This window comes from Psittacula echo (assembly GCF_963264785.1).
Source record: "Psittacula echo genome assembly, chromosome: 5".
NCBI classification, from domain to species: domain Eukaryota; kingdom Metazoa; phylum Chordata; class Aves; order Psittaciformes; family Psittacidae; genus Psittacula; species Psittacula echo.
Genome location: NC_137739.1, coordinates 73,167,799 through 73,190,024, shown reverse-complemented (window position 1 = coordinate 73,190,024; position 22,226 = coordinate 73,167,799). Strand labels below are relative to the sequence as shown.

Genomic DNA, 22,226 nt, shown 5'->3' with positions numbered 1-22,226 from the left:
TATTTAATATTTTAAAATCAGTGGCGGTTTTGGTATTTCCATTACCTGCCTTGTGTGTTGCGCCGGGAATATCTAGTTCCTATAACTACAAAATTAACTATGAAAGTTCTCTTGTTGGTTTTTAGAAACTGGAGGAGGAAAAAGGCAAAAAGGAGAAAGAAAGACAGGAAATTGAAAAAGAACGCAGAGAAAGAGAAAGGGAACGGGAGCGTGAACGAGAAAGGAGGGAGCGTGAAAGAGAGAGGGAACGTGAACGAGAGAAGGAGAAGGAACGTGAGCGTGAACGAGAGCGAGATAGGGATCGTGACCGAACTAAGGACCGAGATAGAGACCGAGACCGTGACAGAGATCGTGAAAGGAGTTCCGATCGCAACAAGGACCGTAGCAGGTCAAGGTAAATGCATTCAAGTTGCTATTTATTTCTGGTTTTTTCAGTGCTGTTTACTAGGTGTATATAATTCAGCAGATCAGCTGCCATTCAAGAGAATGATCCTCTTTATAGATCAGAATAAAAATAGGAAATTAAAATTTTAGAAAATGTATTTACACAAATTGGAAGAATACTTGATTGCCTCCACAGCACAGGAATGCAAGGACTGCAATATGCAGTAAGCAACAGCCCAACCATGACTTAATCGTAGTGGTTTTGTGTCAAATCTTTTTCATAGAATTGTAGAATGGTTTGGGTTAGAAGGGACCTTAAAGATAATCTGGTTCCAACCCCCTGCCATGGGCAGTGACACTGTCCACTAGACCAGGTTGCTCAAAGTCCTGTCCAGCCTGGCCTTGCAACCATGGGTAGCTTTATTCCTACTTGAGGTTCTTTTATGTGTGTGGTATTTTTAAGGTTAAGTACATTCCTTTGTTATGGGGGAAGAGGGTTGGCTGGTTTTTTCGCTGTTTTGTTTGGGGTTTTGGATTTGTTTGGGGTTTTTTGAGGGGTGTTTGGTTTTTTTTGTGTGTGTGTTTTTTAATAGAAGTAGGGGATTCCTTTCAGTCTTAAACTGTGACTAATCTGTCAGGCTCTAGATGCTGCTTTTTCCTTCATCACCATAGGAAAAAGATAGGTGTTTCACTTTAAATTATCTTGTCGGTAGGGTTCTTGTTGCCTGTAAGCCATGTAAACATGGAAGATTTTTTAAGCATACCCTTTATTTGTGGGGGTTTTAGCTGTCACTTATTTATGGAGAACTACTAACACAGTCTGATAAGAATTGCAATGTGCTCACCATTAGTTTCTGTAGATACTTTTTAGTGGTGGTGCTCAAACAATTAGGTAAATGAGGTCTTGAGTATATTACAAGTACTGATTTATGCCCATTGCTATATCTGCCACTCGTACAGTTGCAGGAGAATTAACTTGTAAGATGCTAGAAGCAGTGCATTATGTATTTGAAGTGAAATCATTTGAGTGGAGAGGAAGGCTCTTGTAGTTAACTTTGGGCTTCCTTCCTTCAGAGAAAAAAGCAGAGACAGGGAAAGAGAACGGGAACGGGAAAGGGAAAGAGAACGGGAACGGGAAAGAGAACGTGAGCGGGAACGGGAGAGAGAACGTGAGCGGGAACGGGAACGGGAGAAGGATAAGAAGAGAGATCGTGAAGAGGATGAAGAAGATGCCTACGAGCGCCGAAAACTAGAGAGGAAACTGCGTGAAAAAGAAGCTGCATACCAAGAGGTAGGTTGGGAATTTTAAGGTTCCTTAAGAAAAAATTTTTTCTGAGGGGTGATAATAAGTGTTCTACTATAAAATGCATCATTCTTTCTCCCTCTCTTTTCCTAAATTTATTTTTAATCCTTTGACTGCATGAATTAGGCCAGAATATGTAAGTTACAGCAAATTTGGACTTCTTGTTCTGGCATTTTAGATGATAAATCATTTGCTTAATTTTAATGCAGTTGATTTTAAACAATAACCCAAACTAACTTCAGAGTAGTAAAACTGTTCTTGAAGTGCTTGAGATTGGAGTGTGTGTTTTTTCTTTTGTTGTAGCGTCTTAAAAACTGGGAAATCAGAGAACGGAAGAAAAGCCGAGAATATGAAAAAGAGGCTGAAAGGGAAGAAGAAAGGAGGAGGGAAATGGTAAGGCTTATACTTGTAATTTTCCCTTCTTGTTCTTTGGGCCCCATTTAGAATGAGACATTCTACTACTATCTATGGACAGTGATAGGGCTCTCATTTTTATAAGCATCATATATATTTTTATACAAAACAAAACAAAGTTAATAGACTTTAAGGAAATGTCTAATAACTGGGAGTACAATTGAGAGTCTAGAAAGCAAAGTCTAGTTGCTTGGTCTTGTGAAGGGAAAAGAATGAGAAGTAGGCAGCTGCAAAATACTGGGGTTTGATAATCATGCACTATTACGTCTGTAACCTGTATTTGTGTCAGATTTGTAGCAAAACCTACTATGTTCTATGTCATGCAGGTAGAACTAGACCAGTCCTTTTATTTCCAACCTGCTCATGTGCCTGTACCTTCTGTAATACATGATATCCTAATCTATCTGTTCTGCAAATGTCTCTTCAATTCATTAGTTGTGAAATTACCAGTTATCCATGTAATGCTTGGAAGTGTTGTTAAAAAAAGACACCATTGGAAGATAGATGCTTGTGTAATTTCATACTTCTTTATGCTTCAACACAAAACTTATTTTAAATTGTGGTTGTCCTGTTTCATGTTATAATTCTCCCAAAGAAGGAGAGAAGATATGAGAGAGTTCTAAATAGGAGATGGATTGGGAATTACTTCAAAGCAGAATATGCAGAGATACACAGGAAAGGGAAGAAAAAGGGGAAAAAAACCCCAAAACCCATGGAAAACACATTGGTTTATGTGGAATCTAATTTTTCACTATAAATTCTTAGAAAGAAAACCAGAAATTGTTTTGTAACATTACTTATTTTTCAACTTCTTGCAGGCAAAAGAAGCCAAACGGTTAAAGGAATTCTTAGAAGATTATGATGATGACAGAGATGATCCGAAATACTACAGGTACGTCTTTCTATTGATTACTAGCAATAAAATCTTCATTGTTCATTTTAACACAGCTGTGGGGTCTGTTGGCAGAGGGTTATGAAGTTTATATTTGACTGATTATGGGTAAGGTAAGGGTTATATACTTATCTAAATTATTTCAGTCTCACTTGATAAGTACCAGAGGGAAAAAGGAGGGCTCCTTAATGCTACTTGTTAATGCTTGGGAGTAGCTGCTCCTTCCTGTCCCTTAACTTGTGGGTGAGGCAGAGCAGAGGTCAAGTGTAATACCAAAATAAGCTAATGGGGGCAGGGAGAAGATAGCAAGCATGCTTCTCTAAAAAATTCACTATAAGGAAGCTGTAAATTGTATGAAGAACAAGATTGTTAACTCTGTAAAGGATGGGGAAGATTCTTCGGCATAGGACTAACTAAAACTTGTATCAAAATAACATCAGAATTGGTTCTTGACAAAACATGTCAAATAATTAGATTCTGTTTCTAAGAAGATTGGCAGTCCCATTCTCTACTGTGTACCCCATCTGTTTTAGGTGATGGGGTAAATTCTGTATAGTAAGGTTGGGAACTGGTATCTTAGATTCTTCTGTTACAAAAATAGACCTCAGATGAATCTAATTTTCACTTAGTGGAAGATACATCTGTATCAGCTATTTTGTGGTACGAGTTTCTCATTGGAATGTTCTTGGGAGTACAAAATCTGTATCTTTTGTAGGGGTAGTGCTCTTCAGAAGAGGCTACGAGACAGGGAGAAAGAGATGGAAGCAGATGAACGGGATAGGAAAAGGGAAAAAGAAGAATTGGAAGAAATTAGGCAGCGCCTTCTGGCAGAAGGACACCCAGATCCAGATGCAGAACTCCAGAGGGTAAGTAGCTGTTGGTCTGACAGGAAAAAAAGAGCCCTTGGTATTCTGGTGGTATTGAGCAAAATCAGATGAGAGATCTGATAGTTAATATTTGTTCTGTTTACTTTTTCTTAAAAAGAAGTCTATGTAAGCAGTAAGAATGCTGGAAACAAAGAATAGCTTTCCAGATCTATGGATGGAGCTTGAAAACAAATTTGATTAATTATTGTTTCCAGCTATAATGACAGTAGTTGCATATATTTGTTCTTGACTAACAGAGTTCTCTGGGAAATAGAGGATCTTTAGATTCTTCTCAAACAGTACCATTTTTGAGAAAGTTTCTGGTTTTGCTAATTGTCTATTTCATTGCAGATGGAGCAGGAGGCTGAGCGGCGTAGGCAGCCACAAATAAAACAAGAGCCAGAGTCTGAGGAGGAAGAGGAAGAAAAGACAGAAAAAGAGGAAAAAAGAGAAGAGCCAGAGGAAGAAGAGGAGGAGCCTGAGCAAAAGCCCTGCCTTAAACCAACTTTACGACCCATCAGTTCTGCTCCATCTGTTTCTTCTGCAAGTGGAAATGCAACCCCTAACACACCTGGTGACGAATCTCCCTGTGGCATTATTATCCCTCATGAAAATTCACCTGATCAACAGCAGCCAGAGGAGCATCGGCCCAAAATAGGACTTAGCCTCAAACTGGGCAAGTTTATATTTTATTTTCATGTTCTGTGTAGGATCAGAATGGAAAAAATACTAAGCTGAGTAGCCAAACAGTTTTCCAAATATATTTTTTGATGTACTTGCATCAAGCTGTTACCTAAATGCTGCGCTTGATTTCTGTGATCCAGAAGATATGTTTTGTAGATCTCGCTTGTTCCAGAATCTCGAGTGGAAAAGGGAGGGAAGTTTTGGCAACCTCAAGGCTTGAAATATTTTTAGTAGTGCTCTGAGCTGGGAATAGTTATTTCCCCATGCTTTTTCACTTTAATAGATCTCTAGATGTATCTTTTAAAACTCATTGACACTTTCACTGATGTAAGTATATGTTAGATTTAAGCCTTAGATAGTTCTGTTTATCCACAAAGACCTTTTTGAAAGAAGAAAAATGGAAGTAAGATTATCTTTAACTTCCTCTGAGAGTAGCACAATGAATTGATGACAGTTGTGACTGGAAATTGAGTGTGCAGTTTTAGTACCTAAGAATTTCATGGTGTTTTCAAAAAAATTCTGTTCCAAGCAGCAGAACTAAGGATATTTGTATTCTAGAATGTTTATGCATTTATTATTTTTTTCATTACCCTGGGGCTGCAGTGTGAGCTCATACTGTTAGATTTTGAATAAAGAGAGCCAGTATGGTATTCAGCTGATTAATGCTTTTCCTATAGCTAGAATCATTGCAACCTTTCACTTCTGTGCTCTGCTAAGGTTTAAACTTATGCTATAGTCCTCCATCAGTGAGGGTGCTAATTGGTTTCAGGTCAAAGAAAGAAGACCCTATCTTGCAAGCATCTTGATTGAACTCTGAGATATTTACCTCTTTTACCATTTTTATAACATATTGTAAGAGATGAAGAAAGTGATGTAAGGCATTCAGAGGCATTTCTATAATATAAAATGATATTCCTCAAGAAATGTGTGAAGAGCAAACGAGCTGTGGTTACAGTTTACAAACGTGTTCTGTCCTTTGGGTTGTAGGTGCCTGCAATAGTCCTAATCAGCCCAATGCTGTAAAAAGGAAGAAGCTTGCTGTGGATAGTGTTTTCAATAAATTTGATGATGAAGACAGTGATGATGTACCCCGTAAAAGGAAACTTGTTCCCCTGGATTATGGAGATGAAGATAAAAGCAATATCAAAGGCAGTGTCAACACAGAAGAAAAACGCAAACATATTAAGAGTCTCATTGAGAAGATTCCCACAGCAAAACCAGAGCTCTTTGCTTATCCTCTTGACTGGTCAATTGTGGATTCAGTAAGTTGATTGATTGTCTATATATTATACTTATTCTGAAGTATGCCTGCTTATTTTTGTTTGGTCTCTCCTGAATTGTTGCTGCAAATTGTCCAGCAGTTTAATGGGATGGGGGAGAGAAGGTCCTGTGCAAACATGTTTGGCTGTCAGAAATACTTACAGATGCCACATCAGTAAGGGTTAGTTCACTGATAGCAAAATTCTACTAAATCGTTGTTTGGGTCTTGTAGCTGCCTATCTGGCAGTATGGTCTCAAGACAGTTAGTTTATGGAAATTACAGAGTTTGTCTTTTCTCTTTTTTCCAGACATTAATGGAACGTCGAATTAGACCGTGGATCAACAAGAAAATAATAGAATATATTGGTGAAGAAGAAGCCACGCTAGTTGACTTTGTTTGTTCTAAGGTTAGTATCTTCCACTTCCTGTGTGAAGTTTGGGGTTTGCTCTGTGTTTAAGGTGCAGTATCTGTATTTGAAGGCAGTCTGTTCTTAGTTTCTCTGTAATCTGTAATGGTCATCAGAGGCAGTTGGTGTTCTTGGGATCAATATATACATGGTATATGCTCTCTGTTACCTGTTACATAAACATCTGGAACTGGATAAAGAAATGAGCAGTTAAAGAGCAGCTGTTCTAACTGATAGTTTTATCATTAGATTTCAGAGTTGGTATCTCAATGGCCATTAACATTTTTAGCTTTAAGATTTATTTGAATTCAGGAGAAAAAAGCCAGTATCTTGATTTTTACATATATTTTTGGATCAACCAGATTAGCTTCTTAAAAAATTATTTAGATGCTGCTGTTGCTTTAGTAGTAAGCAAACACTAAGGTTTTAGAGTTATCATTAGAAGTCATTCTGCTATACCTTTCAGCTGTTGCATGACTTGTTTAAACTGAACTGTGCATAGCTTCTTCCATAAAGTTACAAACTAAATTCTGATAACTTGCCTTTTTTAGTCTACCACAACAGCTCTGTGGCTTTTCATCAACATGGAATTTCAAAAACTTTTCAGATTTCATGGTACTCACGTTCGTAATGGCTTTCTCAGTTTGTCTTTTAGGGCTACTGTATGAGAGTGATAGTTATGTGGCACAGGAGGTCGGTAAAAAGTGAAAAGCAGAAGTGGAATATTTTCCAAGCCTAAGGTTTTATATATATATATATATATGTGTGTGTGTGTGTGTGTATATATATATATATATAAAAGGTGTTTTCTGGTATTGAAAGACAATTTTGGTTTGGGGGGGGCTAAATTGAAATACTTAACTGAATTTTCCATCGGCATATTATATGAAGAGTGATACAGGGAGAATTTTGCCTTTGTCTTCCATTACGAGTTCCTTGTTGAAGGAAGGGGAGCTTATTCCTTAAATTAGGAGATCTTAACTGGAGATGCAAGGATAGCCAGCAAATACAGGACCTGTTAAATCTTTGGGCTTCCTGGAACTTGTTCCTCAGAAACTAGCCATAAACTAGCACTCATTATGATGGAATCTGACGTAGTTTAATACTAATTTTTGCCCTGGCTAATATTGGGAACTAGTGAACTGTGAATATTTTTACATGTGTAAAGCATACAAAATCCTTTAGAATTAACTGGGTTTTGTCCAGAGAGGTTTATATGGTTTACCCAGAGTCTTCAGTCTAAAAACATTTGAGGATTTTGTTTGTTTATTTGTTTTCAGGTTATGGCTCACAGCTCACCACAGAGCATACTGGATGATGTTGCCATGGTAAGCACAAATTATGTAACTGATATACTTCCTACATTATACTGAAGCTTATAGTCAATTCTGAAAAATAGTAGGAGCCCATAACAGAAATATTTGGCATTCATAGAACATACATAGAAAGTATGCATTAGATAGGAAAACTGTTTTGCTTAAGCAGATCAAACTTTGTAGTTCTGATGTGTCTAGAATTAGTCTTTATAACTGGAATGCCGGACCTAAAAAATAATCCATAAAATGTGTATTTCCTACAGGTACTAGATGAAGAAGCTGAAGTTTTCATAGTCAAAATGTGGAGGTTATTGATATACGAGACAGAAGCAAAGAAGATTGGTCTAGTGAAGTAAAGCACTCTCCTTGCTTCTAGAGTTCTGTTTCGATCTTGGGCTTTTCCCCTTTTTTCCCCCCCATCATTCAAAGACTTTGAATATTCTCTGTTCTCAGAGACTTGAGACCTGTATTTTTTTATGTAGAAAATGTGAATTTTTTTGTCCTCTGCTCTGAGGCCCCCTTTACCTTTCTCAGTTAGTTATCTGAATCCTGCATTGATTCTCTTTATAATTCACAAGGTACAATTACCGGTATGTTTTATAAGCTGCAGCTACTGTACATGCTCTCTGGTAATTTTGTTATGCTACTCTGATTCCTGTAAATACTAAGGAAAAAAAGCCCCTGTTTTGCAAAATATTTGCACTTAATATGGAATTATATCAGTTACAGATGAAGACAAATGGTTTCACTGCAAATTTATCAGTGATTTCCCCACCCCATCCTCCCTCTTTTTATTTAAGGATTTTTCAGAAAGCAATTTAAACATAAGTGGTTTGAACTGCTTTCACAGAACACCTTTGTGTGTTCATTTAGGTCCCCTCGTCTCTCTCTGGAAAAGGAATTCCCTCAGACTCTTCATCCTGATGTGAAACAGCAGTAGTTTTGGTACTTTGCCCATTTAAGATTACTGATGAAGCTGGGAACTCAATCTCTTGTAGATGCTCTGCTTCTTTCCTAGAAAGTGCAAATTACAGCAAGTCTTTTATTCTTTGCTCAGTTAAAACAAGAGCAGGACCTCAATTCAATAAGTGCTACTTGATGATTTAGGGTTTTTTAAAAACTAGGGTATCTTCTGCTCAGTTTCAGTTTAGCCCTTTCCTTATTATCACTTCTGTCTCCAAAATAACCAGATCTTTTTTTATAAGAAATTATTTTTAAAAACATATTTTTAGTATTTAGGAAAAATTTGTTTGGAAGGAACTGACTGTAACAGTTGACAAAAACTAAACCGTAAGTTTTCAAAGCCAGTCTTGTTTTTATCCATACTGTTAAACTAGCCCCAACTTTTGTTTTCTACTGGTAAGCAGTCTGTTGTCCACAAAAAGAGGGTTATATTCTCCTGCCTTGTTTGTATGGGTTTTTATAAATAGGTTGATGGGGTATAAATGATGAGATGTACTGTAAACTGCATTTTTTTATCTCATACCTGGGTAAGAAGACAAATTGATAATGTGCTATGAACTGTTTTGATTGCAGGAGGACTGTGTTCCAGGGAGCAAACTGTCTCAGAAACATTTTTAATTTTTAAAAACAATTCTTAATAGCAAACAAATTGAGTAAAGGTGTTCCAGTATCTCTGTATTGTATTTAACTGAAGGATACAGGTTGACCTGTTCAGAAAACGTAATTGTGACCTTGAGTTACTAGCTCTTTGTATCGGGAGAGGACAATTGAAAACACTGTTCTTAACAAATGGGATCGTGTAAAGGTTCCACCCTGTAAATATTTCAGATATTAAAAATGTATATATTTGATTTAAGGGCTGACATTCTTTTGGAGTCTTGTGCAGCATGCAATTCTATTTAACACTGCTTTGTGAATCAACAGATGTTCCCAAATGAGGGGGTGGGTTTTTTAAAACTACCTCCTGCTTTGTCAGGTGACTGACAGCCTGAAAATTCAGATGTGATCCCAATACGTTCTTTCTTATCCCTGTAATACTTCACACCACAAAATGTTCTTTTTTAAATTGAAGTGTAATGCTCAGATGTTATTTTTATGTTGTTCTTGAATTTTATGTGAGAATGTTTTGGTTTACATCCTTACATGCTGCAACCTTCCTCTTTTTTTCTGCAACTTGATGTTATCCTAAGAAATTACTTCCTCTTTCTCCCCATACAGTTTTGCATCAGCATTTACCAAAAATTCTCCAAATTATAAATAAATTCAGAACTTGATCTGTTTGTAGTAAATACAGAGAAGAGGGAGAGTGAACTTCATGAGTGTTTTTTGTCCTGCTGATAATGCCTTGTCTCTGTCATTATCAGTAGTTAAGCCAAATGTGACAAATGCATTGTAATGCCACTGTGTGCCAGATTGCCTAACATCCTGTTGAGATTCTTCACTAAAAGCTCAAGTTGTGAAACTTGAGCTTGTTTTCTTCTGCCCCAAACTAAAGCTGTATATTCATCTGCTATATTATCTGTGCACTGGACATAGGCTTGTACTCTTCCTAAGGAGACTGAAGGTGTCTTGAGTTAGGAAGACATCTAAAATTTTAGCTGGAATGTGAAGTATCCAGGTAAATAAGTATCTGGAAGTAGTTGTTAGTTATTAAAAATAATTTTGTGGAAGTTGAGGTTTTCTTCCGTAGTGGAAAGAGGAATGAGTGTTCACTGTAGTATGTCTGGCTTGGCTTATATGAGTACTTCAACAAACTTTCCTCTTTAAGAATGCAAAATGTTGCTTTATAAAGTCCCTTCTGATGTTTATCTCTTACTCAAATGGGTGTTTTCTCAGCAATAACAATATATTCTGTGTCTGTGATGCTGGGGGGTAGAACACAAATTACTTACTGCTGAGAGGTTCTTAATACAGAAGGTAACTTTCCTTTGCTAACTTTTTCATTCAAGGTGCAGTAACAGAATTATTTCAAGATAAAATTGGAAAATCTGGGGTAGTAAAAGCCTTTTTGCCAACATTATACCACCTTATTGTCTGATATGTGATTTAATGTGCACTATGTGCATTATGTTAGTAAATGCACAGATTAAGAGTATACTGAAAATGAGATCTGTCAGCAAAGTTATGTATGTTGCCAGCAGGTACTCAGTGCAGCATGCCATAGTATGATCCATTCTGTGAAGGAAAGGTACTTTGAAAGTTACACATAGTATGTGTGTGTAGGAATTAATATTTGTACAACAGAACTGGATATACTAGTTATTGATCTGGACTTCACTGTGGAACAAGGCTTTACACCTTAATCTACCACATGCCGTTAGTCTCCTGATAATGATTCTGCATAACGGCCATTGCGTATTACTTGGAATATATGAGTGCAAAATACAAAGTATTGCTGTTTCCATTACTATGGAAACACTGAAAGCAGTGTGAAACCATGAACAAGTAAGATACATTACCAAGAATGATACATTTTTTTTATATTGCTGTTAATTTGGTAAGAGATTTTTTGTCTTACAGTATTTTCTTAGAATATTCACATAGTGATTTGGTCTTTCTAATTTTGTGTACTTCCTTCCTCCCTTCTCTTTAAGCAGGAGCCTGCACTAAAAATAACCATCTAGCTAGATGATTGTGGCTCTAAATGTGGGCAGGAGGAAGGTTCCTAACAGTAAGTTTAGCTTCTTACTGAACTCCTATTTCTTACTACATTCCTATTTCTTACTACTAATGCTTTCCTGTTACTGAGAGAGCATTAGACCTTTCATGCTTTTACTAAATGGAGTTGCTAGATATCTGCTTTCAGGAGTAGTATTTTAGAAAATGGATACACTTAAAACTGGAAGTTGTTGGCTTTTATATTACAATAAGATCACACTTTTTCATATTCTGTATATATGATTTCCTTTGTTGGAACATTGGATGATGTACATGCAGACTTACACAACCTAGTACATGGCCGTGAAAAATGAGCAGTGTAAGGTATTGCTGATCAGCATTTTATCATAGATCAAATAGGTATCAATAGTATAAACAGAGAATAGTCTGATACAGCTGTATGTCCATGTTTGGCTTTTTGTTTGTTTTTATCTTTACAAGCAGTTTTACTTGTTAATGGTTAGGCATCACTTTTGGTCAAAAAATGGCTTCTTTTAAATCCACTTCATATGCATATGAGCTATTGAAATTTGGTATTTCTGTCAGAATGCTTATGTAAAACCTGACTTTAATGTGCAGTACTGTTCTGGCACTTCATTTTCCTATAGATCTTCCTGTAGTGTAGTCAAATAGTGAAACACAACATGTATTTTAAACATGCAGCATTACATAGTCCCTCAGAGATGTCAGTTTTATATTTAGAATGATTACATGTATCGTAGCATTTCCTGTATCATAGTAACCCAGCGAGGTTATGCACTTTTAAAAAAGGAATTGTGGATTACCCTTCATGCATCCTGGATGGCAAGGTAAGTTTCAAGTTTGAATTCTCCTTTGTTTCTGTCATACAAGTCACAGCTCTACTAAAAGCTGCTTGAAAGGATGTCATGTTGACTTTAGATTAAGTTTTAATAATGGTTTTATTTTGAAATGCAAAGATCAACTTAATTTCATGTTGTGTTGGTTTTTGGGGTTTTTTTGTGGGACCATTTTAAAACGGGGTTTCTAGCTTGGAGCAAGTGCATGACTTAAATTCAAACAACCAAATGTATATTTTCATCATACCACTCTTTACTTGGCAGTATCTCTCACCAGGTTAAGCTGGACAAGCTGCATTTCTCTCATAGGCCTACTCTTGGCTGAAGTTTCAAAGGGCGCTCACTCTCTAGTACCCAACCAGCCTCCTCGTAGTCTGTGATTCTACTTCATGCTTTCGCTTCACGGCAAGGTTTGGGGTTGTTCTTTCAGAAACGCGGCTTCGTGCCTCCCGCCTGTCTGCGGGTGTCGGTGCTGGCCGGATAACGTCTCCCGGCGCTGCGGTTGCGGAGGTGCGTGCTGGCTGACGGCAGGTGCCGGGCAGCTCCCTGGCCTGGCGGTGCCTCTCACCAGCGCCTCGCGGCTGTCGCCGTCGGAAGTGAGGTCGCGGTGGAGGGCGGGGCTTAGGCCGGAAGCGAGCGGGGCCGGGCTGCGGGGCGGTGGGGAGCCGGTGGCGGGGCCCGCGGGAGGGGCGCTGTGCAGGTGGGTGTGTGGGGAGCCGGCCAGCCCGGGTCACTTCAACGCCGGGAGCTGTGGGCTCCCGCTGGGACGGGCAGAGTGTGGGGCGGGTGCGCTGCGCCACGCGGGGCTGGGTGGGCCAGGTTGGTGGTTCGTGAGGCGGCCGGGACCGGTGTTTGTGCGGGCCCTTGGCCGCTGGCAGGGGCGCGGTCCCTGACCCCTCCCGCGGCCGGAGCGGGACAGAGGTGGGCAGGCGGAGAAGAGTGAAGCTGCGGCAGTGAGACTGCACGGGGCGCCGGTGACGCCGAGCGGTGTTGGGCAGGGTCCCAACCCCTCAGCCCCGCCACCGCGGGGCCTCACCGCTCTCGCGGCCTGTGTGGAAGCCGGCAGGGTAACCGCTCGCCTGGCCCGCATCCCCGTGCCGGGTCGGCCGAGGCAGTGCTCCGGGCCGGGGAAAGGCTGAGGGTGAGCTCCGAGGGGCGCTCGTTGTCCCCCAGGAAAGCAGTGGCTCCTGCTCTCTGGAGGGAGAAGGCAGGGATTAACCGTGCCGCACCGATAGATACTTGCCTGCTGTTCTCCTTTCAGCAGAGGAACGTTGTAGAGCTTATTGGTGTGTTACTACAGCCTCTTAGGCAAAATAATGTATGAAAGCTATAGCTGTAAGTAAATCCTGGTTTTTGTACTAAAGAAAGCCAAAGGAAGCAAGGAAGAACTTTTCTAGGCAGGCTGTTTTATTATTAACAGCTTTATTACGAAAAATAATGTTTTGGTGAGTCTCTTATCAGGTAAAATAAGTAAAAATTTGTGTCTGTTTATGCAGAGTTGATTTCTAGATTTCCTTCGTTCATAGTTAAATTGAGGTTCTGAATGCAAAAAAGCCAGACCAGTGTCATTAAAATACCAAATATCTAGGAGACACCCGATAGGCATTCAAATATCAAGGAGAGTGTCCAACTATATGTATCCATCAATTCAGACTTTGTTTTGGGAAAAGAGGCACAGACAGAAGGCAAAGCAATATTACAATATAGAATGTATAAATATATATACAATATAAAGTGGTCTGAATGCCTCAAGCTAGATCTTAAGATGTAGCAAGTTTAGGACTGGAACAGATTGCAAGCAAAGGTGATTAAGCCCCAAGTATAAATTAACACCTTATCACCATGCTCCAGTATTTAAAAGGTGGCTACAAGGAAGTTGGAGACTCCCTTTTTACAAGGAGTCACATGAAAAAGCAAAGGGTAAAAGTTACTCCCAGAGAGATTACAGTTGGACACTAGAGGAAAATTTTTCACGATGAGAACAATCAGCCACTGCAATAATCTCCCCAGGGAAGTGGTGGATTCTCCAATGTTGGATACTTTTTAAGATTCAGGTGGGCAAGGTGCTGGGCATTCTGGTCTAGGGCAAGTTCTTTTTTGCCAAGAAAGGTTGGACCAGATGATCATTGAGGCCCCTTCCAGCCTGGTTTCTACGATTCTATGATAGTGTTAATTTGTTGAAAAAAAAAAATGGAAAATAAAGCTGTTTGTCCTGAATCCATGTTCTGAGCTCTGAAGTTTTCAAAGGGGATTATTTTAACAAGCCATAAGTTTTGAGGCCTGGTAGACACTGTCATTCAGGCTGTGCTGTAATTTTTCTGTCAGTTTTCTCCCTGTTTTCAGTTTCTCTCTGTTACTCAGTAGCTGGATGGTTTTGGTGATTTTGTAGTGTTTTTCTTTACCAGTCTTTACCTAGGATTTCATGGGTTAGTGGTTTTGTTTTTTGGTGGTGTGTTTTGGTTTTGTTTTTCCCTCCCCTCTCCTGTAATTTTAATTAAACTAGAATTTTGACATGCTGGTATGTGGAAAATCTCATTCAGATACTCCACGTTTGGATAAAAATACCTAACTTTTTCCTGAATGGTGGCCTTGTCACTGAGAATTTTTACCAGTGGCAGCCTTAAACCAACATTGTTTATATTCTGTAGCCCAGTCAAAGAATTAGTGCAAAAACTTTAAAAATAATGCAGTGCCTATTTATTTTCATCTAATCTTACATTTCATTATATTGTAAGTTAGATGTGCTTTCTTTTTAATTACAAATGTAGAAGAGAGCCATTCTAGTGAATACTAGAATACATTGTCTTTTGTTTTCCAAACAGTTTGCTTGCTCCCACTAGACTGGTTAAATTGGTGTTTCTTCCTAATGGCTCTTTAGTGCAAGCTACATCCCTGTTGAAGTTAGTAAGCAATGTGCACTAGTCTTGTAAGATAAGTATCTATTTGCAAGTAGAGAACCGGCTTCTGTATTTTACCATGTATGAAAATAGATGTCACTCCCTCTTCATGATGCTGTCCTCCAGCACTTGTGGCTTGCTGATGCCAAAGCTGGGAAGCCTAACATTGTGTTGTCCTCCCTTGAATGAGTTTTTGAGCTCACTCCATACATTAGTTAAGTATACTAAACCAGCAGAAAAATATTCTTGTTTTCTTTTCCTGGATTTGTTTTCTTCCATTTTGTAAATAAAATTTACTGCGGTAGAGGACTGATAGGTTCTGGAGTTGGCACAAGGTAGAAGCAGGAGCTGCTTGGAATGGAAGTGGGGACTGGCACTCCACCCTTGAGGCAGTGATTTATTCACTTCCCTGTGTTTTGTGTAAACAAGCCAGTGATTTATCTAGGCTTACTCATTGTTTCTTTAAATTAAGTTTTTTTTCTGAAACTTAGGTGGCTACATCACCCTGCTTCCTCTTCCCTCTGTATTGCTTTCTTCTCCTTTGTTAGGGAGCACATAGTTTATTCATGTTTGCACAGGAAAATGTTAGCATGTGACTTTTTTGTGGAGGAATGTATAAAGCTGTTACAAGCATATGGGGTAAGTAATGGATTTAAACTTAAAAAGGAGAAGTCCACATTAGCTATAAGGAAGAAGTTCTTTGCTGTGGGGGTGGTGAGAGGCTGGCACTGTTGCCCGAAGAAGTGGTAAATGCTCCATCCCTGGCAGTGTTGAAGGCCAGGGTGGACACAGCCTTGGGTGACATGGTTTAGTGTGAGGCATCCCTGCCCATGGCAGAGGAGTTGGAACTAGATTATCTTAAAGTTTCTTCCAACCCAAACCATTTTATAAATCTAGGATTCTATTTGTATGTTTACTGATAGAGAATTTAGCTGATAGAGAAAACGCTAGGAGAAATGAATGAACATTACTTCTTGAGGCTCAGCTCAAATACTGTTCTCAATAGGTTGCTTTTGGGGCATTACATTAAATTTAAGTGTTAAAGATATATCCAGATTTTAAAGGATCAAGTGTAACTCAGTTGTCTGTGCTTGAAGATTCCCCTTGGGCTTATCAGCAATCCAAAACCAAACAACTTGGAGCAATTGTACTCTGCGGAGATGGAAACATGAAGAAGCTCTGACACTAAGCATGCAGTGCTTCTTATTTATTGCACAAGAAGGAATGGAAAAGTGGTTTGTATTATTAGTTTATTGCTGGATTACTTCTATGGCTGATGAACTAATTTGGTAACACTTAGGCGCTTTTATTTTTGTGCCGGAAAATCCGTATTGCCACTTCTTAGTAGATGTGGTACAGTTGTGATGGTGTAGATGGAAAATGGTTGTCTTTGCTCTATGTGAACTCTAAAAATTGGGGTAGGGAGGGAATAGAGAACCTGGTCATGTAAGAACAAAGACTTTTACACATCTTTTTCCTTTCAGCATCTCAAGAGGAAAGATCTGTTTTGTGTATAAATAAGTGATTTCCAGAGGACAGACCCAATGACGGAACTATCTGCGCATTTACCCCAGTTTCAGCATGGGCAGCTGACAGAAAACTTCCCTGATAACCACCTCAGCAACACTGTATGTAAGAATTTTATTACCTAGTAGCAGTTAAATCAGCATGAGACCTCACTTGGAGTATTGTGTGCATTTCTGGTGTCCTCAACATAAAAAGGACATGGAACTGTTGGAAGAAGTCCAGAGGAGGGCCACGAGGATGGTCAGGGGACTGGAGCACCTCCCGTATGAAGAGAGGCTGAGAAAGTTGGATCTGTTCAGCCTGGAGAAGAGAAGGCTGCGTGGAGACCTCATAGCAGTCTTCCAATATCTGAAGGGGGCCTACAGGGATACTGGGGATGGATTATTCATCAGGGACTGTAGTGACAGGACAAGGGGTAACGGGTTCAAACTTAAACAGGGGAAGTTTAGATTGGATCTAAGGAAGAAATTCTTTACTGAGAGGGTGGTGAGGCACTGGAATGGGTTGCCCAGGGAGGTTGTGAATTCTCCATCCCTGGCAGTGTTCAAGGCCAGGTTGGATGAGGCCTTGGGTGTCATGGTTTAGTGTGGGGTGTCCCTGCCCATGGCAGGGGGGTTGGAACTAGATGATCTTAAGGTCCTTTCCAACCCCAACTATTCTATGATTCTATGAACATACAGTTCAGAATGCTAGAAATCTGTCTGGGAGTAGTTTTCTCTCATTTGGACTGTTGTTGTGATAAGTTGCTGAAAGAAACATTCTGTAAAATATCATCCGATGTTCCAAATTAATTTTTATGTACAGAGAAGACTTCCACAGTTTAAAGTGGTGTTGGAATGTCCAAGCCCTCGAGAAAAATAAGAAGATGGGGTGAGTGGGATGCTCCTGTGTCAAACATTGACATGGATTTAGAGGATTTAGTGAACTCTTGTTCTAGCCTGGCTGTGGTCTGCTTGATTCATAGGTTTCTCACTCAGTTTGTTTTAGTCTAGGTAGAACTTGAAGCCTCAGTTTTGTTGCTATTGCTGGAGGACTGCTGTGCAGGAAGAGCAGCACTGTCTTGTCTGTGAATAATTGTTAAGGTGCTTTCAGAGTTCTTGAGGTTTTTGTGGGAAGGGGGAACTCAAACCATAAACTTTCATGAGATTGCCTTGAAAGATTTGTTGCTCAGACTATACCCATTGTACCACGTGTGTTTTGGTAAAAAAAAGCTTAGATGATCTGCTTGGGTGTGGTCCTCAGGCTCTTGGATTTGTCATGCTCAGTTCTTTGTTCTTTCATAGCTCTTAAATACCAGGTTTCCCTGTGACACAGAAATGCTCTTGTAAGGCTGGGCCACTTGTAGCCGTATTTATGGCAGTGATTCAAGAGAGTATTTTGATCCCTGCTCTACCTCTTATGATTTTTTGAAAAATCCTTTGTTTTGTCCCAAATCAGCAACCTGGTATATCAGTAAAAGTAAAAAAACAGACATCTGAAAAGTTATTTTTAAATCAAAAAGTCAGTCTGACTAAAACCTTACTGTTTGTAAGAAACTGTTAATAAAAATAGGGAAGTGGAGACTTTCCTACTGCGTGCTTTGTGAGGGAATAAAAAAGGTTTATTTTCATCTTGGACAGATGAGAGATTAACTTTTATTGAACGCTTCTGCCAGATAAAAAGGCAGAGCTCAGTGATAAGCTGTGGGCTCACCATCCTTACAGATGCACACATTCTTACAGGAGCAAGGTGATCCTCCTTCTTAGCAATGGGGGGCAGATGGTTCTATTTTCTTCTCACTAACAGATTGTACTGACGAATTACTACTACGTGTGCTGCTTTTTTCCATGTTTTAAGTGTAACTGTAGGTGTGGTTTCAGTACATAGTTGTAATGGTTTTTCTCACCTACACACATCCGCTTTGTTTTTGTAGAACATACAAAAATCCTTTCCTGCTTAAGGGTATCCAGCTTCTGTGGCCAACAGTCAGAATGTAAATGAACACTAAGTACTATAATTTGCCATCTCTTCTTCCAGTCGCACCCTAAGAGTTCAGAACAGTCTTCAGTATCTGTCATTGTATCATGACCTTTAAATGTAAATGGTGTATGTGAGAACTAAGGAGGTTTGTGTCCACTGTCAGGCAAGGTGGTCTGTTCCTGATGTATAAATCTGGATTTAATAAATAAAAACTCTTATCAAATACGCTAGGTTTTTATCTCTTGATTCAGTGGCATTGCTCTGGGTTTGCTATTAACTATTTTACTGATAGGAAAAAAACACATTAGCACTTTGCTTTTGATACTGTTTATTCACCTGAAAGCACATAGTTCATAACTTATGTTTGCTTACGGTGTTACAACAGGTGTTACTGACTTTTTAGCTTCAGAATTTTCACTTTTAACAATGTCTGAGGAAAGTGAAGAGTCTGTTCCTTTGCTTCCACTTCAGCAAGAGTCCATGGCTTCTGCTCTGTTTAATACTGATCAGGTAGGATATGAGTGCACTTTGTTCTTTTAAGCAGTGGGGCACACGCATGTCACATTTAGCTACAGTTTAGTAGCCTGAAAGGACTACTTTTATCCTAGTTTTAACAGCAAATGAGAGGATAACTCTTACAACTCTCTTGAATGCTGATTTGCTTGTCATGCACTGTGTACTAGTATGTAAAGACATTTTGTGGTTGCGTCTTTGTTCTTAACTAGCGAAGGGAATAAAGTGGCACATACTTGTCTAATTTCTTCAATTTTTCTCTTTCTGTTTGAGTTTGCAGTTTTTTGTAGTGGTGTGCTAGTTAATCAGGCTATTCTTTTGGCTCTTTCTGTGTTGTGCTTTGCAAAGCTGTGGATTTTTATTTCACTTTTACATTTTTATGCCTGAGATAGCGGTAATGGCTTCCTTGTGCAGGGCTGCTATTAGAGCAGAAAAAGAGCAACATACTCTGAAAGAGTGCAGAAACCTCAACACTAGGTCTGCTTTATTTGTGAAGTGTTCCAAGGCTCTTATAATTTCCAACATAGCATTACTTATGATCATCTCAGGCAGATTATTTAGGCAGGTGGGTTTATTGTTATTTTAGGCTGAGAGAAATGGAGTATTTTACTGTCAGAGTGAAAAATGTTACATTTCAGCTATAATCTATACAGAAGGAGGTTCAGTTGCAGCCAGCATGTCAGAATAATTAAACATGATCTCTTTGCATTCTTCCATATTGCTGTTTCTATCTGACTTTCAATAATTCTATGTGAGGACTTTACGCAAAATGCCAAGTGATTTATAATGAATCTTTCATTTAATAAGAAATAATATTGAACAGAAGATCTTTTTTTGGGCTATACTTTAATGATGCTAAATTCAAATTAAGGTTAAAACCTTAAGTCTCAAAATCTGTTTGCCTGCTAGTTTCAATTTTTTAGCTAAGAGAATTTTAGACTTTTTTTTCCTCCCCTTATATTCAGTTTCTTTTTTGAAAAAACAAAGCAAATCTTCCATGAGGACTGTTCTTGAAACCCTGCTGAGCCTTGATCCTGAGGATACCACAGAAAAGGAGTAAATAGGGAAAGTGTTTGGTGTGTATTGTTACTTAGTAATGTCCTGTAAAAGCAAATTTTTCATGAGTTGGGGAAGTTGTAAAGCTTCAGCAAAGGTTTTAGCAGTGTCAGTGTTTGCAGTTCGAAGTCCAGGCACTTGTACTCCTTAATCACTTAAGTGCTTTTGAAAACCCTTCTGTGAGTTCGTCAGTGTAGACTTGATCTGATCTTTCTGGAGGGTGGGGCTGGGAAAATTCTGTATAAAGAATCTCTGAAATGATTATTGATTTATCAAAAACCCACAGTGAATTAATGAAATATAAGTCAGCAATTATGGTTGTAAATGCTGTTAAGAACAGGTAATGAGACTTTAACATTGTATGCATAAGGAAAAAATTACTTGTGTAAGCAGAAATTCATTAGGTTATTTTCAATGCCCTATCTCATGTCTAGAGCAGTTTTACTTAATGAGTGGTATTTCTTCCTTCAGTTTGTTGTACATTTTAATCTAAAGCTGCTTTAGTGCACTTAATCGAACTGAACTGTTTGAAGTAATTCTGAAGAAATCAGATTAATTTTGTAAGGGATCAAAAATCTTTATGTAAGTTCTCTTATGTTAAAGCTCCTGAGTGGAGGAAATGGAAGCAGTAAAGCATTGGCTGTGGACAGTAATGCAGTAGAATAAAAAAAAATGTCTTACTGTTGCATTTTGGGGCTTGTTTAGAGTGACTGGTAAACATAAAATGGTTTTGTTTCTTTGTAATCCAGAACAGCTGAAACATAGGTTACTCTCCTGTTGTGTTCTCTGTATATGCACACTGTATATAAAAGGCTGAAAGTCCCCTGCTGATGGGGCTTCTTGCAGAGGGGCAAAAGGTTTGAGACACCAGGAGGAGTGCAGACCCCATCATTTACTTGTAGGTGTTATTTCCAGTCTCTGTTTTTGCTTGTAGTTAACCTTAATTCTGTTGAAAGTTTACCTCTGTCCTTGTGTTCAAATTATACTCTTGGTGTTTCATATAGCAGCATCAGGAAAGCTAGGAGGCTCTTTTGTATTTGTTAACAGGAGTGGTGGAATTTCTTCAATGCCACTAAAAGGTTGTGTCAATAGTATCCTTGGGAAAGGAGAGAAAGACTCTGCACACTTAGCTCATCATGCTAAATCTCTGGATCAGATCTCAGTACAGAGACTGAGAATTACCTGAGTTTGATCACCATTTCTGTGTCATTCTTCTCCCTAAAAATGTGGGAACACAATGCCTCTTGAAACTCCATTTTAATATATTCTAGTTAGTGTACAGTAGTGGGAGTAATATGGTAAAGACAGGAATTTTCTTGGGATTTTCATGAAGTTAGGTTCATAAATATGTCATTTCTAGGAACAGATATAGTTAATTCTTGTGAAGCTGAGAGTAATCTTCTGTCATGTACCCTTGTATGAACTCGAGTTTGGACCAAGGGGAAAAAGCTGTCAGTCTTTATTCAGCTTTAAAGGAAAGGGGATGTAGGCTGTTAGATGCAACCAGCCTACTTTCAGCTTTTGCTTCTAACATCACTCTGTGCTCCCATTCTGTTGATAACTGTGATGCAATTAATTACTACTGTTTAAGTCTTTGCTGAGCCAAGTGTTCCTGACATTAAATATTACCTTACATGTATTCCTTTTGCTTTGTGTACAGGAGTATGATTGTGGATAGTTGCTGAGAAGACTGGTTTTTGTGTGTTGCAGAATGACAGTTGCGAGAGACGTCGCCATGATAATAGTGAGCGCAGAAGAAATGATAATCCTGACTCTGAGACCAATGGGCAGCCACAAAACATTCAGCAAGTGGTGGAACAAGATGAGGAAGAAGATGAGGAGCTGACACTGAAATATGGCGCGAAACATGTGATTATGTTGTTTGTACCTGTCACACTTTGCATGGTGGTCGTTGTTGCAACCATCAAGTCTGTCAGCTTTTACACACGCAAGGATGGACAGCTGTATGTATCATTTTCCCCCTTATCTTTTTAATGGACTAACTTAGAAAATTTTCTGTAATCTCCATTTCTTTGTGAGTCTAATTCAAGCAGTGAACTCTATCTTGCCTCCCTTTTCCCTTTCATCAGCCCAAAGACAGTTTTGTTTTATTCCATCCACAAACCAGACTCTCTCTTTGTGGTACTATTGACATTTGTTTTCTGTCTGGTGACCAGTCAGGATAATGTGGTTGTTACTACTTGATTCAAATCCTAGTCCTCGTTTTAAGGCTTCATCATGCCCTGTGGTATTTAGAGAATAAACTGAAACCTGAGTCAAAGCCATTTCAATTGTACTCTGCTACAATA

The 22,226-nt window shown here is 38.9% G+C and overlaps 2 protein-coding genes across 7 annotated transcripts in view; both read left to right on the top strand.

Annotated features, from left to right (window-relative positions):
* RBM25 (RNA binding motif protein 25) overlaps positions 1 to 9,763 on the top strand; it is a 29,041-nt gene extending 19,278 nt beyond the window's left edge. The window contains exons 10-19 of the mRNA XM_080619985.1: positions 126 to 394; positions 1,459 to 1,675; positions 1,991 to 2,080; positions 2,920 to 2,993; positions 3,709 to 3,859; positions 4,211 to 4,535; positions 5,531 to 5,805; positions 6,112 to 6,210; positions 7,491 to 7,538; positions 7,790 to 9,763. Of these exons, the coding sequence (XP_080476111.1) occupies positions 126 to 394; positions 1,459 to 1,675; positions 1,991 to 2,080; positions 2,920 to 2,993; positions 3,709 to 3,859; positions 4,211 to 4,535; positions 5,531 to 5,805; positions 6,112 to 6,210; positions 7,491 to 7,538; positions 7,790 to 7,882 (1,641 nt within the window). The 3' untranslated portion in view covers positions 7,883 to 9,763. The remainder of the gene's footprint in view (positions 1 to 125; positions 395 to 1,458; positions 1,676 to 1,990; positions 2,081 to 2,919; positions 2,994 to 3,708; positions 3,860 to 4,210; positions 4,536 to 5,530; positions 5,806 to 6,111; positions 6,211 to 7,490; positions 7,539 to 7,789) is intronic.
* A 133-nt stretch (positions 9,764 to 9,896) lies between these two features.
* The window catches only part of PSEN1 (presenilin 1), a 29,837-nt gene continuing 17,507 nt past the window's right edge, over positions 9,897 to 22,226 (top strand). Inside the window, exons 1-4 of one of the 6 annotated variants that reach the window (XM_080619991.1) lie at positions 9,897 to 10,107; positions 16,347 to 16,490; positions 18,820 to 18,858; positions 21,628 to 21,881. In XM_080619991.1, the coding sequence (XP_080476117.1) occupies positions 16,407 to 16,490; positions 18,820 to 18,858; positions 21,628 to 21,881 (377 nt within the window). In that variant the 5' untranslated portion in view covers positions 9,897 to 10,107; positions 16,347 to 16,406. Of the gene's footprint in view, positions 10,108 to 12,240; positions 12,476 to 12,579; positions 12,666 to 16,346; positions 16,491 to 18,733; positions 18,859 to 21,627; positions 21,882 to 22,226 lie in introns of those variants that run through there. The other 5 variants (XM_080619990.1, XM_080619989.1, XM_080619987.1 and 2 more) reach the window with 5 other exon arrangements.